Source organism: Sebastes fasciatus, chromosome 8 (genome assembly GCF_043250625.1).
Source record: "Sebastes fasciatus isolate fSebFas1 chromosome 8, fSebFas1.pri, whole genome shotgun sequence".
Classification (NCBI taxonomy): domain Eukaryota; kingdom Metazoa; phylum Chordata; class Actinopteri; order Perciformes; family Sebastidae; genus Sebastes; species Sebastes fasciatus.
In genome coordinates, this window is record NC_133802.1 from 27,420,281 (window position 1) to 27,436,275 (window position 15,995).

The following is a 15,995-nucleotide window of genomic DNA, read 5'->3' on the forward strand; positions in this document are numbered from 1 at the left end:
ACCACTCACTTTCCAGGTACACACACACACACTCCCATTCACGTTTTCGCATCGGTTGGTTGCATCTCCTCACCTCACCACTAGATACCGCCAGATCCTACACACTGGACCTTCAAGTAAGGAAGTTACATGACCAATAAATCACTGTTGACTTCTGGTTTCATTAAACATGGGATGACACAATGGTGAAGTATTGTCTTCCATCTAATAACAGCAACACATTCGCTGGCCAGGTCCCTTGTAGGAGATGTCCCCTAAAACTGTACACAGTTTCAACGTACGCTCCTACGCCAGAGAGTAGAGAACACATGCTGGAGGCTGGTGAGCTCCACAGACACATACCAGAACACATCTTGAGATGTTTGAAATGACTATTTGAAGCCAATATTTTGCTCAGAGAGTCTCTTCCAACAATAACACTCTGCTTCCACAGAACTGCTAATAGGTGCAGTTTTTAAAGTCAATAAGGTGTCATTAAGTTCAATGAAGCATGACGTCCTAACACTGAGGCGCTTGTATTTTCCTTTTATTCTGGGCGTTTTGTTCAAGGTTGCCTTCAAATGATTCATTGCTACATTAATATTAGTATAAAGTTGGAATACCTAATTCTAAATACCTGATAGACCTATTCTGGGTCTGGACCTTCACACCATAACTAGAAGGTTGCTGAGCTTCTTGGCGGCTGCCATTGTGCAGCTACGCTCAGGTTAGTGTTTCTGTAGTTGCTCAGTACATTGTAATGTAGGTCCTCTATAGAAGCATGTTTATGTAATGAAATAATCAGTTGTGTTTCTGCAGGACTGATGTAATCCAGCATGTGCCTTTGATGGTGCTGGTGTATGACGTTGTGCATTATACATACTGAACATTACATAACACACGTGATTAAAGTTAATCGTCTTACGAGACTAATAGTCTTTGGTTCTATTTACGTCATATGTAGAAAAAAAAGCATTGATGATGTTCCCTACTTATTATTTCAGCAATTTTTTAATCAAGGGTCTAGGGTGGGAAATCTAAAGTTATTAGTTTTAGTGTTTTTCTGAAAAAAAAGAAAAGAAAATAGAATAAACTCCCTTTATGAACCAGTTCAGGAACAAAAATAAAATCTTCTCAAGAGAAACTAAATGACTTCATCACATATTCTGGAAGTACTCAAGTACATAAATAGTATACCTTAAATAAGTACAGTAATTAGTGTTGTCATGTGAGCATTCCTGCTCGTCTGATTACACATCGTAAAACACGTGACAAATAATAATCAATCTATGAAAGCAGTGAGCTGAAATCAACCCAACCCTGTGCTATTGAACAATTAGGGTTAGGTATTCTTTATAGGTAATATTACACATTACTACATTTTACAATGTGAGGTAAATATAAAAATGTTATGCATGTCTCAAGCTAATCTGCAGGATCAAGCCAAATTCAAAACCTTCTTGTGACAAGAGTTACACACTGACACTCCCCTCTTCATTGATATTATGCAAAACCTAGTAATTTTCATGAAAATATTCTTGATGTGGAGCTATTCACCTGTTCAACATAGTTAAATTACTTTGTTCATTTTACTGTAGTCCTGCTGTAGGCTACAACGTGAAGCTATCTTATGTTGGAAATCTAATAAGATGAATATCAGATTAATTTTATCTTTTGTTTTCTGATCTCTCTCTCTATATATATGTATACACATTTTTGGAATACCTTAATTGAATAAGACCACATAGGGGGAGACTCCAACGTGGGAGACGCCAGCCTGCAATCTAAAGATCATTTCGGTTCATTGACTTGTAATAAAACAAAGATTCACTAAGACGCTATTAGGAAACTGAGCCCTCATCTGTTTCTAAAGCACAGAGGCTTTAGCTGAGACAAAAGCCTTTGTCAGGATCACAGCGCTCACTCTGCAGTCTGTAGAGACATCAGACTGGTTTATGACAGACAGGTCAGCAGGGGACGACCAGTGGGCCGAAAACATGCCGCACAAACACATTCACACTCACACAAACACACACATTCACATACACCAATCGCTTTAATTGTGCACATGCTCAAGTGTTTAAACATTTGAAGGCAAGTTTGCATTGTGTGTAGAAATGCAGGCAGATATGGAGACAACAAAAACACATACTGCAGTGAACCCCCTATTGTGAGACCCATGACCTCTCTGTATGGGAACCCTACCCTGCATGGTGTGTGTGAGTTTGTAGGTATGTGTGTGTGTGTGTGTGTGTGGGTGTCAGGGTTGCCAGGCACAACACGGCACCTGCCATTGGAATGAAGTAGTGGAGCAAGTGGGGACAAGATGGACACACAGTGTAACAGTGGGAAAAGCACTGTAGCCTACACCAATTGAGACTTGCGTGATCATCCCAGTGTAAAGTTGGGCTACAGTACAGCTACATATGTCATTGTGTCTATAAACTCATATCTTTTATTGTAATACTCCACCCAGCCTTATAGTGTTAAGAAAATACTAATCATATCAGTGGACAGTAGAGGAGAGGATTATGCCGCAGGAGTTGTCTGACAAGTTGAATGGATTCTTTGATATTTCTTTCCCCCTCGTGGAAACTTGTCATCAAAGGAATACATTGTAGCTGTTGAAGATAACCATAGCAAATGTTCTCTGTTAAAAAACAGAAAAAGGAAATAAAAACTTTTACAGACACTTATTGTATTAAGTGTTTGAAAATATCACTTTAAGTCCAACGACATGTGAATTCTTATGGTGTGTTCACACCAACACGTGATTACATACAAAGTCAATGCAAAGACGTGAATAGATGTGGAAATATTCACAAGAGTTGAAATATATATATATATATCGTGTCGCGAAAGCCTCTCAGTGTTTACTGTAGATTCTCCTCCTGTCATCACTGATGTTAGTGACGTTGAATCAGGAATGGAGGAAAAAAAATATTGTAGCCGTCTGTGGGCACCCAGAGCTCTACGATAGCAGGCCTACCTCCTATTTGTACAGAGACCGAATGAAACTCTATGTGTATAAATGTATGTGTATAAACCCTAGGCAGTCTATGGTACAAGCAATAACGTCTCTGCCATAATTAGATGATGTAATTTTGAGTGTTGATGGAGCCGCTACAATGTCAGCATAGCCTTGCACTGATCGATCGAAACTCCATTCAGAAAACAAGCATTTTAAAAGCTGTTTGCTTGTCGTCGACCTGACGAAGCATGAACTCAGACTTTTTACACATGTGCATCATAATTATTTCAGCATCCTTTTTATCTGTTTATTGCCAACGAAGCAAAATCTTTTTATTTGGGTTCATACCGCTGTAGTAAAACAGATTAATTCAGGTAACGTGTGACTTGCTAGATACATATAGTGATAGTGAATACAGCTTGGTAAAATTCACTAAGTGCCGCCGCTGGGTGATGTTATGAACCCAGACAGGACGGTGTTTGATTTTCCACGACAGGTACTAAGCAGCAATACTGGTTGTTTCGGCCATGGCTGAAGAAACGTTGGTAAATTAACACTTTCTGATCTAACAGTCAAACTCACGTGAGTAACTCAAGGCAAAAAATGTGCTTAAAGTTTGGTGTGAACACTGCATTAGAGATGAAATCTTCCCAATGACACTTAAATGGCTTAATCTCTGGTATTACATGTGAGAAGAGACACTTTTAAAACTTCACATCACTGAACCTTTTTCGATCCTTTCTGTGCTTTTCATACATTCATGAGCTCAGAGGCTGGCTGTCATGAATAGCTGACCCATACTTCAACTCTGATATGTGCAGAGGATGATGTAAACCCTCATATGTTATAAATGTGTGCCAATTAAGAGGGTAATCTTACTGTATTTACAGTATCTTATCTATCAGCCTACATGCTGTCCACACCAGCATGCTGTCATTCTCCACTGTCTGGATATCTTCCTCTCTCTCTGTGTTTGCAGTGATCTTTATCCAAACTGCTCTGTTATCGAAATAGTCAAAGCTGTTTTGAAGTCTTTTGAGGCGAGTCATGTGTCTGTCAGAGTAAGGTTCAAGCCAAGCCTCAAGTAAAGTCCCATCTCACAGCAGTTACACCCAAGTCTTAAGTCTCGTTTTTGTGACTTGAGGCCTCAACACACGCTGCGCAACAACAGTGATCTCGGTTCACCCCAAGTCACGCTGATCAAGGGTTCAATAAAATCTTGTTCTGTGTCAGACTGTGCAATATCAATTTGGAGGTGTGTCAGATTGTTCAAGTAATGCCGGGTGACTGAACTTCATTTCCAGAAAATTGGCCCAAAAAATGAAGGTTGTTGGTATTTTCCAGTCCGGTGCCATTAAACCATTGCAGAAGAAGAGGGCACCACGAGATGAAGTAATAAAACGAGCATCAGTCAGTCACGGTGGAAAACAATGCAGAAGACATGATGGAAATGGCATTTGTTGTTTGTTGTTGTTGATATGAGAAAGGTTACTAGGGCGTCTCCCTCTTAGTCATCTAATCTGTAGTTTTGGTCTCAGTCGACCAGGATTTCTTTAGTCAATAAGTAATTTTTTAGCGTAAGTTTGGAGTGTTATTTAACTTGGTATGACATGGTTGGTACCATGGTTGGTCGATTTAGGTTTTCTAGTTTCACATCATACCAGTATCTTCACCCTGAGCCCGCTACAACCTAAAAATCGCAAGTTGCATTAATGTGTTAAAGGAATTAGGGGCGTTAAAACGAATTTGCGTTAACGCTTAACTTTGAAATCTCTTCATCACTCCACACCGATCTGACGTTTTCATCTGCCGCCATTTTTCATGTCTTCAGTGGACGATTAAGTCACATGCTTCATGTACATCATGATTTATTTCAGTTTATTATTGCACTTTATTGCATGTTTCACTTGATTGCACATTTTAGCGATTTCAGGCAAGCATAAAAAACTATTTGGCAAAATTTAAACTTTCTTTTCAACTTTTCTTTTTTCTTTTTATTTTGTGTAAATTAAAAACATGTATAGCAGGCTGTCTTTAAAGCTTTAAATCGGCCAACAGGCTCAAACAAAATGTGATCTAGGTCCAGTGTTTTTGGATTGACAACCAAAAGTTACTCCATGTTTCTCTCAAGATTGTCAACTTTCAACTGGGACAGCCCAAAATCCCACAATGAATAGAGACTGACCCGAGTCCAAGTCACAAGACAAAGTCTCTGCTGCTGTATTGAGGATTTATCTTCTCACTAGACTTTAATCAAAGTCCCTGATCACACTGATGGAGAAGAAAACATTTTATACAGGTACTAATGCAAACATACAGTAGCACACACACGCATACTGAGAACACAGTGGATGTCCCTGCCCATTTCCACTCCCCTCCACTCCTCTCACCTCCCACCTTCCCTTCCTCTCTCCAACCCCTCCCTCTCTCCCTCCCTCCCTCCCTCTCTTTCTCTCTCCCCTCTTGAATTAAGTCCATTATTCCTGCCTGCTCTCCCTCTGAGCACTTCTGCTCTGCTCAGCTCCTGTGAAAACTGTGTGTGTGTGTGTGTGAACTCCTCGCGTGTGTGTGTTAAGAAGATTTTTATGTGTGTGTGCACAGGGGTTGTGTGTTTTTCTAAGTGGAGCTGGAGTGCAGCCGTTCATCAGTGGAGCTGACTGCAGACAGGGGAATACTCACATCTCACTGCTCCGCTTCTTAACTCACACACCGGCTGCTTTTTGGACTTTTTTTTAAAGACTCACTGGACTTTTTTGCACCAAAGTGGGACTCTGCCGCTGCTCTCTTTCTGTCCTCTGGGAACCATTCCCATCACTGGAATTACTCAAGTTTGTTTCACCACTTTCTGAAAACAATTTTAATGCATTTTTTGATTATTTCTCAATAGAATTTTATAGACTTTTTTACCTGCCTCACACTTTTTTATCCAATTAACGGACTCAGATTTTAAGATTGACCTCCACTTTTTTGTGCATCCTCACTGAATTCAGACATGCTCAAGCCAGAGAGTGCTTTGCAAGCACATAACAAGAGCTCGGTGAGTGTGTGTAGGTGTGTGTATATAGCACTCTCCATACTGTGAGTGTATAATCAAGAGGGTTTGTCTCACATGGGCTCGTTTGTTTTATTTTTTTTTATTGCAATGGAAAGACCATGAGAGGTCAAACAGGAAAAAGCAGCACAGTAACTATGGAGACGGTCAGTGCTGCCAGAGGCATGTTTGGCTCAGGTGGATGCTGATCCCGATTCGGAATGTTCTGAACTCTTTTGGAATTTGGTTCCCCTGGAAACGGATGGACAGGTGAGTTCATTATGACCGTAATCCAGTCAGGAGCGTTTAGGGTCACCGCTCTCATCCCTGACATCTTTTCTCATCATTATTTCAAGATTAATGATGTGGCACCAAAAGGATTTGGGGTTTTCTGACAATATTATGCTATAATCATTTGTGTTGCATGCACTTAAATTACATACTTGTGGCAATGTGTATTTCAAAAACAATCAATGACTACTGTTCATGTTCTACTTAGTCTGCTTCTTGTGACCTGATCTTGTGCAGCAGTGCTGATCCTGAGTCATTACAAACCCAAATATCTTTTTACAAGTCATGATGACAAGAGGGCTTTTTCCTCAGAGAATCGGTGTGACACCAAAATCTGTGACCGCAGTGAGCCAGCAACACATAAGGTCACCATTTCTGATGCCTGTTTTCAGAAACTGTGACCCCACTGTACCTATCCTTTGCTTTTCTTTTAGAAATTTGTGAATATATCTTTACATTAACAATATTAAAATACATTTATGTTTTATAAACTATTTAGTTTTGTGTGTTTTCTGTCGCATATTTGTGTAATTTATCATACAGGTACAGTGGGGTCACATTTTCTGATGACAGACATGGTGACCTCATGTGTTGCTGGCTCACTGCGGTCACAGATTTTGGTGTAACACCGGGTTGAAATCTGCTCCGTTGCTTCATGTAGGAGAGTAGAGTTAGTTGTCTTCCCTCAGAGAGAGAGAGAGAGAGAGAGAGAGAGAGAGAGAGAGAGAGAGAGAGCGCTGTTTGGAGCAGCTCCAGTCAGGAGACCAGAGGCAGCTCTGTAAGGTCCTGACTTACTGCTGCTCCTGGGTTTAACGCGGCCAAATGGCCGGCGACCAGCTACCAGCAGGCTGCCCTCGCCTCAGCGGCTCCTTCATTGTCTCTGCCTTTTTTCAGAGCTTGTTACACCAGATGAGAGCTTTAAGCCTGCTTGTGACCATAGCGAGGCAGTGCTCCAACTGCATATATTTCTTCCTAGTAATGTATAAGGCTAAATCTAAATACTTAAAATATATCAATAATCATGAGGGTGCACCAGCCAAGCAGGTTTAGTTGACTCCACTTTCCCCATTTAGTCAAATTGAACTAATACTAGCCACGGGTTCGCAGGCTGCATGGGAAACTTTCCATTACTGATGCCGGGCCAGATGGCTCGGTACCAGCGACCAGCAGAGCGCTGTAACCTCACCGGCTCCTTCATTCACTCCGTGTCTTTCAGAACGACTAAGCTCCATAGCCCCGGATCGTCTCGCTTTCTCTGTTTCACTTTGTTTTTTCAGTTTAAATCCCATAAAGACTGCTAGTCACTTTTGGCTTATAGCTGCTTGACGGTTGTGTGTGTGTGAGAAACTGCCATTTACTCCTGTATTAACTAACTTTGTCCCAAGACCCTCCACTGAAAACAACACATAAGCCACAGTACACTTTTTCTGACATGTGACTGAGCTTTTTACTTGCAAATCACTGTAAAGACTCGTTTTCAACCAAACTTTCAGCTTCACTCTTGGCTCTGACTGTCAATATTATGTGAGGGATATTGGTCGGTCATTGTTGTGAAAGAATCCCCGACAGGGCGATGCTGCACCCCGACGCAAAGCAACGACCAACCAATCAACAATGACCCGCTAGCTGTACATTATCCCACTTGTTACACGGCTACTTACTTAAGAAATCAATATTTTGACACAAAAAAGGTCCGCCAGAGTCCGACATCAGAACTGCGCCCATAGCAACGGTCTGTTATACATAGCAACGGTTTGTTGAGAGAAATTACAGACCGCAGAACGCCGCGATTGACCAATCAGAATCAAGTATTCAACACAGCCGTGTAATAATAATATATATGGATCAGTTGTTGTATATCACAATGCAGCGGTTCCTCATGCACGTGTCAATTTCCACTTGTTACATGCATACAGTTTTTCAAAATAAACTTCCGTCTTCACAGGAAACTACTTTGGTTAGGTTTAGGAAAAGATCGTGGTTTGTGTTAAAATAACTTTACTTAAGTATGGGAGGTACGTGACCCACCCATCCACCCCAACCTCCTCCTTAAGCAGTGATTGTCACTCTTTATACTTCCTGGTTCACGATTACATGGATTATACAGACTGATTTTGTGGGATATATACAAATTACAGTGCATTACTTTTCGTAGATACAGCTATGAACGGTGAGAACAGCCTGTACGATGACACAGAACAGTAGTATCCTATATTTTCCTTTTACTTTGCAAGTGGTCTGTCTTTATCAACCTTCGTTTCTTTTCTCAGTTTTCAAGGGAAATGAGGCACAGCTCAGCTCTCTGTTCGGCAAAAGCAAAATGATCCCGAGCCAATAACATTGTTACAGCTGTAGTCATTGTAAAAGTCATATTTTCTTAACTGCTTGCTGCATTCTGCTTCTGCTCCCTCTGGTTAGTGAAAGTCTGCAGGGTGTTGATGTGCAGCCACGACGCTCTGCATCACCTGCTCTTCCTCTCTCGCTTCTCTCCGCACATTCATGTGTTTTTGTTTTCTCTGGGAGTGAAGCAATCAGACCTGCAAGCCAAGCAGATTTTTTATCTGAGCTGAATCAAAACACCACAGGGATTATTCTTTAACAGCCAAGGTGGGAATGTAGAGAATTAGTTTGGAGGTCCAACTTTTCACATGCTTGCTGCACTTGTACTTCTATGCTGGACTTGTGAATACACATTCAGTCCCTGGACGCTTTCCCCAACCGTAACCATCACACAATGCTCAACACCAACCAACCTCAACCCTTAAAACCAAGTCTTAACACTAGGATAAATGGTGAACCTCCCGTGGTTCAAATCTAAAATTGTCCCCAGATGGGACGTTTGTCTTGACAACGTGATGAATACATAGCATGCACGCACACGCACGCACACCATCACTCCCCTGATATGCTGGATATCATGAGCAGATTTATGACAAATGTGTGATTCAAATAGCAGTAAAATGCCGGAATGAAAACGTGGCATGAAACATGCAAATCCAATGCCTTTCAGATGTGTTTTATTAGCATCAAAATGACACAATTTTTTTTATGGAGTAATAATTTAACTTTTTGTTATGTCAAAAAACAAACACTTTTCACCATTTCGGAGAAATGTAATCGTGTTGTAGTTGATTAAACCCATCTGACCAGCTCCCCTCTGACTCACCAATCCTTCCTCTTCCCTCCTGTTTCCCCCTCTCCTCTTCATCACTTCCCCTTCTTATTCTGTTTTAAAAGCTCCTTTATTAGCAGGGCTAACTAATCCACTGAGGAAGACAGTGTAATATGATAATGAATAACCTATAGAGATAGAGGTCATCTGTTATATCAATTATTCACAACTCAATTTGAATTAACAACTGACTAAAAGAGTATAATAAAAAGCACAGGCACTACGTGTACTGTTTTCATCTTTTCACACAACCCAGTTGGCAGGAAAAAAATGATGGTGCACATTTCTGTAAACCACGGATACGTTGAATGTGGACTTTTTTTTGTATTTTTGAATGTGGATATTTTTGCATTCGGGCAGAGCAAGTCAAGTAGTATATGGAGCGCCCGTTATTGAAGGTTACGTGGTATAATAACGAGTATAACAAGCGAGAAAGTCCACAAAGGGAGGGCGGGAGGGTAGCTAAGGCTAACATTAAGTAAGGAAGTCCGCTAAGGGTGGTTGTTATGTATTTACACAACTTACATAGTTATGTTATTATTTCAACACAAGCCATGATATTCTTTCCAAACAAATAGTTTTGTTGCCTAAACCTAACCAATCGTTTCACAACGTTAACCATGTGGAATTGTGTGTTTCTGCAAGCGTGATACGAGGCTGATATGAAACGTATTTTTGGTTAAGAAACGTCGACATTCAATGTTTCCCGCGGTTTGCATTCTGGCGACTGGGTTGTTTCACATGGATTGATGTCTTTTGTCTCATTGTTTCACACAAACACATCTCAGATACCACAAAGAATCAGATCAACGGGGCAATTGGATTTTTGTGCTTCTTGCATTTCAAATTCTCCATAATTTGCTTAATCTTCCACCTTCTCTCAAACTGGTGTAAAAGCCATGAGTAACCTGCTGTTTCACTCATTTTGTTCCGTACAGCTGAGAGCCCTCCCTCCTCTTCTCTCCCTCCATCCATCCCTCCTTCCTTTCATTTCTCCGTCGCAGGGAGGCTTAGACGTGTTGGTCACAGGCCAGGGGAACTCTTTTCTCCCTGCAGGCGAAAACAATCGGCTCCTTTCTCTCCGCCACCTCTCTCTTCGCTCATTTTCTCCTCCATCCCTCCCTCCCTCCATCCTATTCTCTTCTTCCGTGGGACAGGGCTGAAGTGGTGTAACGACTGTATGTTGCTCTGTCCCTTCTCCTTATTGTCTCAGCCTCTCTTACTCTCCCTCCATCCTTCCCCCCTTCCCCTATAGTACTTCCTTTTCAGATTCCTAATAATCCCTCTCTCCTCTCCTCCACTCACCTTTTCTTACTGCTTCACCCACAGTCCAACTTTTTCCACATCTCACAATCTTCCTTCTCCATCTCTCCTCCTTCCCACCTTTTTCTCTCCTGTGCCTCGTTATTTCTTTGCCTTCTCCTTCTCCACCCTTATTCCCCCCTCTTCTCTTTGTCACCATCTCATTTTTACCTTTCTTGCTTCCTCCTTTTTCCTCCCAAGTGCCCTTCACATACCTCCTCGCCATCCAATAATGCCTCCTCTCTATCTCCCTCTCTTCCTAATAGCTGTATTCTTTATAGTTTTCTCAACCCCATCCTTTCTCTCCTTGTCTCCTTCTGCATCTCCTCTGTCGGTTCCTCTCTATTAGACCTTCACTGTCTCCATCATCTCCTCTCTTCTAACCTGTGCTAGCGGAGGGCTACAGGTTAAACTGCTGATATCCATTCATTCATTATTGTGCACGGTACTGTAGGGTTGCACTCTAACCTCGCTCTGTAAAGCCCGTCTCACCCTGCAGGCGGGCCGCTTTGTCTGCCTGTGACTATTTAGGCTGGTTTTTGACAGGACGGCTTGCCCCCCCCCTCCATCCCTCTCTCTGTCTTTCTCTTTATTTTTAATCCACTCCCTCTTGGCATGCCGCTGCTCCATGTCTATTGAAGCTGAACTGAATGCAAGTGTCAGCGGGCCCAATGGCTTTTTTATTAAGATGCATTATGGAGCATGCGAGGAGTTTGTGTGTTTGTGAGTGTGTGTGTGTGTGTGTGTTTGCAGATCTAAAGTGCTGAGAAGCAGGAGTTTGTAGATGAGTATATACTGTATGCTACCGCACTTAAATATGTGTGTGCGTGTGTGTGTGTGTCCGCTCAGGGCTCTGAGATGAGACGAGGATGTGCGAGGAACAATAATGCTCTCTTCAACTCATGATGGCAGACACACACACACACGCACACACACACACGCACGCACGCACGCACACACACACACGCACACACACACACTGCTCGGGAAGACTCAGAGGAACAATGGGACCGGCCGTTCCTTTTATAGCAGCCGACAGGAGTGTACGGGCTTCACCGCTGCCCCCGTCACTCCCAGGGACTGTGACGTGAATTGTGTGTGTGTTTCTGTATGTGTGTGTGTCACGGAGCTGTAGCTGACGAAAGCGCTGACGTCCCTCTCCTTGAAATACTGCAGCGTCTTTGCAGCTCAGCGCAGAACCTTGAGCACACACACACACAGTCTCACTGTCTTTCATTCACACACACACAATTTATTAATGAGTTTTACATAATAATGCACTTCCTTGACATTGACTGGGAGAAATTAGAAGTCTTCTGCTTCACACCTGAATTCAGCAGCCCAGAGCTATAAAAGTCTCCCAGACAATTCACACCTCACAACGCCTCTTTGTGCACTTCTGAAACAGTGAGTTGTGGCAGAAGGTGGCAGGTTGCGTGCTGTTCAAAGCTTGTGTGTGCGCTTTTTGTCCATTCTGGTGTGTATGTGTGTGTGTGTGTGTGTGTGTGTGTATACATACTGCAGGGTATGTGGGAGTTTATGTTCCTGCTCAGCTCTGTCCTGTTGTGTTGTGGCCTGGGAGCCGTGAGCTTATGAGAGCTCTCCTGTCTCCACGCCTCAATAGCTCCATTATTCATAAAAGTCTGTGCCAACAGCCTCAACGGGTCTGCGTGTGTGTGTGTGTGTGCGTGTGTGTGTGTAGAGTTTGTGTATATATTCTCATCCTTGTGTATTTCGGTATGCATATGTGTTCTTAAAAGTGATCACCGCCGCTTCAGCAGTAGCTGCGCCAGAAATTTAGAAATGTATGTAAAGATTTCCCAACTTAAAACGAATGAGGTGAATTATTTGGGGGGTTTATTTGAGAATTCTGCGTGCTTTAAAGACGGTTGAGATGATGACAGTGAGCCAGGCTCTTCACCCAGGAATCCTCACTGACAGCAGAACTGGAGTCCACGAAACTTCAACTCTGGTCCACAATCATCAATTTAAGTCAAGAAATCCTCCAGTTCCTCCACTGTTAGGCCTGGGTATCAGTACACGATACCTTTAAGGTAGCCCAACGGCTGAAATAACCCAGTACCAAGTAGTATCGATACTTCTCCGGTAAAACAATACCTGCAATCGATCATTTTTGTACCAAGATCTAGAAACAAATCACTATTTGTCAGAGCATGTGAGTAGTTGCTATGTATAACAGACCGTTGCTATGGGCGCAGTTCTGATGTCGGACTCTGGAGGACCGTTTTTGTGTCAAATTATTGATTTTTTAAGTAAGTTGCTGTGTAATAAGCAGGATAATGTACAGCTAGTGGGTCATTGTTGTGAAAGAAACAACAATGACCGGCTGGCTGTAACAGTTTTTATTGTGATGATCAAAGCAAATCTGTGGCATCTTAAAGGACCCACTTATTCTCGTAAGACAGGTGTTACCTTACATGAGAGTATCCTAGAGGCCCACCACATCGCCAGCTGAGTCGGGATAATAGCAGCGGTGTGTTGGCGCACTCGGCTGTGTTCTTTCACCAGAAGCTGAAATGCTGCTTGGGTCTAGCCCTTATATGGCTGCAAGATTTGGATAAGTCCTCGGGGTGCTGTTGGGCCAATTTTGTCTACATGGGCTTCTTTAAGCATTTTATTATTATTATATATAAACCATAAGCCCTATAAAGAAAGATAATAACTGTTATTCTATGCCTGATAGTGCCACAGTCATTGACAGTCAGATCCAGTTATTAGGAGGAGGAGAGGGAGCAAAGATTGAAAGTGAAAAGCAGACTGTCTGCCTGTTATTGACTGAGTGCCAACTGTGAGGTGTAATATAATAAAGGAGACTGTTTCTACTGAAAGGCTTTATTGTTACGGCCAACCGCAGAGTCCAAAGTACTGAAAGAGAGAGGTGTGTGTGTGTGTGTGAGTGTGCGTCTGTCCCGTGCACACTGCACAACATTCATATACATGTAGGCTTCACAAACCAGTGACCTCATTCCTGCTGCTGCTGTGGTGGAGTTGTGGTTTTACAACAACACACTCGCAACCGAGGCACAAAGTTATTGGGGATTTTTACGAAACAATAAGAAATCTGTCATTTTAGGTTTTACTCCAGTTCTCAAATTACTTTATAGAGATTCTTTATTTCTTCTTTGTTTCCCCGACCAAGTCCCCATCCACTCTGAAACCGAGAAGCCGTGAGTAAACAAGATTATAAAAACCAACATTTCGAAGCTTTGGATAACTTGTAATGTCATTTATCTACTAATGTCTAATTCAATATTGACACCAAATCTTATTAAAAAAGCAAACAGTTGGTTTTTTTTGCTTTGTGTTGCTGGACTCACTCACAAGTGACTTTCTGTTGAGCACCGATGCTCTCATCCATTCATCCATCCATCCATCCATCCATCCATCCATCCACGTCACTGTCGGCTCATTATGTCCTCAGCAATGAAGAGATCTCATCTGGTGACACCGTCTGCCAGTGTGGAGGCAGCAAGAGAGAGAGAGAGAGAGAGAAAGAGAGAGAGAGAAAGAGGGGGAAGCCACTTTGAGTTGGCAGTGTCACAGACATGGAGAGATTGTGCTTGGCTTGGCAGTGGACATGGCATATCTCTATCACACACACACACACACACACACACACACACACACACACACACACACACACAGTCTTCATCAGCACGGTCAGTGTGTGTGTGTTTTGGATACTGTCCCTGAGTCTTTGTGTAATGTGAAGAGATTATAGTGCTGTTGCCATAATGGAGGCTGGCATTAACACAGCCTGGCAGGGGCATCAATCTGACTCTGACTATATATACCTCAGACGCCAGTGCTTGTGTGTGTGTGTGTGTGTGTGTGTGTGCGTGCTGGGGCATCCCTGTGCACATGCAAACATATGCTAGTAGTGTCCATTTCTAAATCCTCTCCCTTTTCTGTCTCTATTTTTAGGTGTCCATGCCCATGTGTGACGTTTTTGTCCCGTCTTGGATGTGAGAGGTGAACTCGGTCGTCCTTCACGAGAGGAGCGGCGAATCTGCCAAGAGAAACTCTTCGGAATCAAGGAGGGCGCTCTAAAGGTTGCTCTGATTATCAAGAGCTTGAAAGGAAGCCCGGGAGAGGCTGAAGGTCTGCTAAAGCAACACAGCAAGAGGGAGAATCTGATCCTCGCCAAACAGGACTAAGCCCACACCAGTCCAAAGGCAGGTGGACTGCATAATATACAAACAAAGAAAAAAGGATTTTTTGCTCTAAATCAGAACCAGACTTCGGACCGAAATCCAGCTGATAACCACAATAAAGTCACTTCACGCGCTCAAACTCTCTTTTGGAAGGAAAGAGTTTGTTGCAAGCGTGCAAAGATGATGACCATGATGATGATGATGGCGGCCATGATGGTCACCTGCAGCTCTCTGATCCTGCTGGGTCTGGCAGCCGCCCACGCTTCCTCCGCCACCGTGACCCGCGCTTCCTCTGCATCTTCATCTTCCTCCTCCTCTTCTTCTTCCTCCTCCTCCACCTCCTCGTCACCACGCATGAAGCTCTCCTATAAAGGTAAGAGCCAAAGCTTCGAGGAGGAAAGTTGAAGTCTTGCAGTGGCGTTTTGGTCTCTTCCACTGCACATGATTTATACTTTATTCTGTGTACAGTACGTGGACACACACTTTCTCATGGTTCATGTGAGATGCCGCCATCCTTTTCAAAGTAAACTGCCCTGAACAGCAGCCAGCTGTAATTTGTGGCTGCTGTGATTCACAGCCGCACACAAACAGATGCACACACACACACACACGCGCACAGCTTAAACACACAGTGGCAGGGTTTCGTGTTTCATCTGGAGCATTGTGAGTTAGAAGAAGGCCGCTCGGGGCCCAACACAACCACATAAACCAGGGATGTGTTCCATCATCGAGAGCTGGCAATTACAGCCTGAACTAACTCACCAAGGACGTGAGGCTCGCCGAAGGCCGTCTGCCCAGCTGAGATATGTGCTCCCTTTAATTTTAGGCCGAAGGTAACGTGTAGCACGGGGGATGGAAAGACAGCAGAATATTTTAGTTTGAGTTGACACATGAAGGACTAAAATAGATCCCATTGACCTCCTGTGTCAGTGAAATTACTTTTGATTTAATTTAGCCTGCAGGTAAGCAAAACACAGCCAACAGCAGCAGTCTGTTTATTTATCCAGTACTCAGTCACAGGTCTGCTGTAATGCCTTTTGTAATGAGCTAAGTAATAAGTAGGATAATGTGCAA

General features: G+C 42.9%; 1 protein-coding gene across 1 annotated transcript in view; it reads left to right on the forward strand.

Annotated features, from left to right (window-relative positions):
* sema3b (sema domain, immunoglobulin domain (Ig), short basic domain, secreted, (semaphorin) 3B) overlaps positions 1–15,995 on the forward strand; it is an 86,973-nt gene that overhangs the window by 42,749 nt on the left and 28,229 nt on the right. Inside the window, exons 2-3 of the mRNA XM_074644730.1 lie at positions 5,082–5,268; positions 14,862–15,294. Coding sequence (XP_074500831.1) covers positions 15,102–15,294 — 193 coding nt within the window. The 5' untranslated portion in view covers positions 5,082–5,268; positions 14,862–15,101. The remainder of the gene's footprint in view (positions 1–5,081; positions 5,269–14,861; positions 15,295–15,995) is intronic.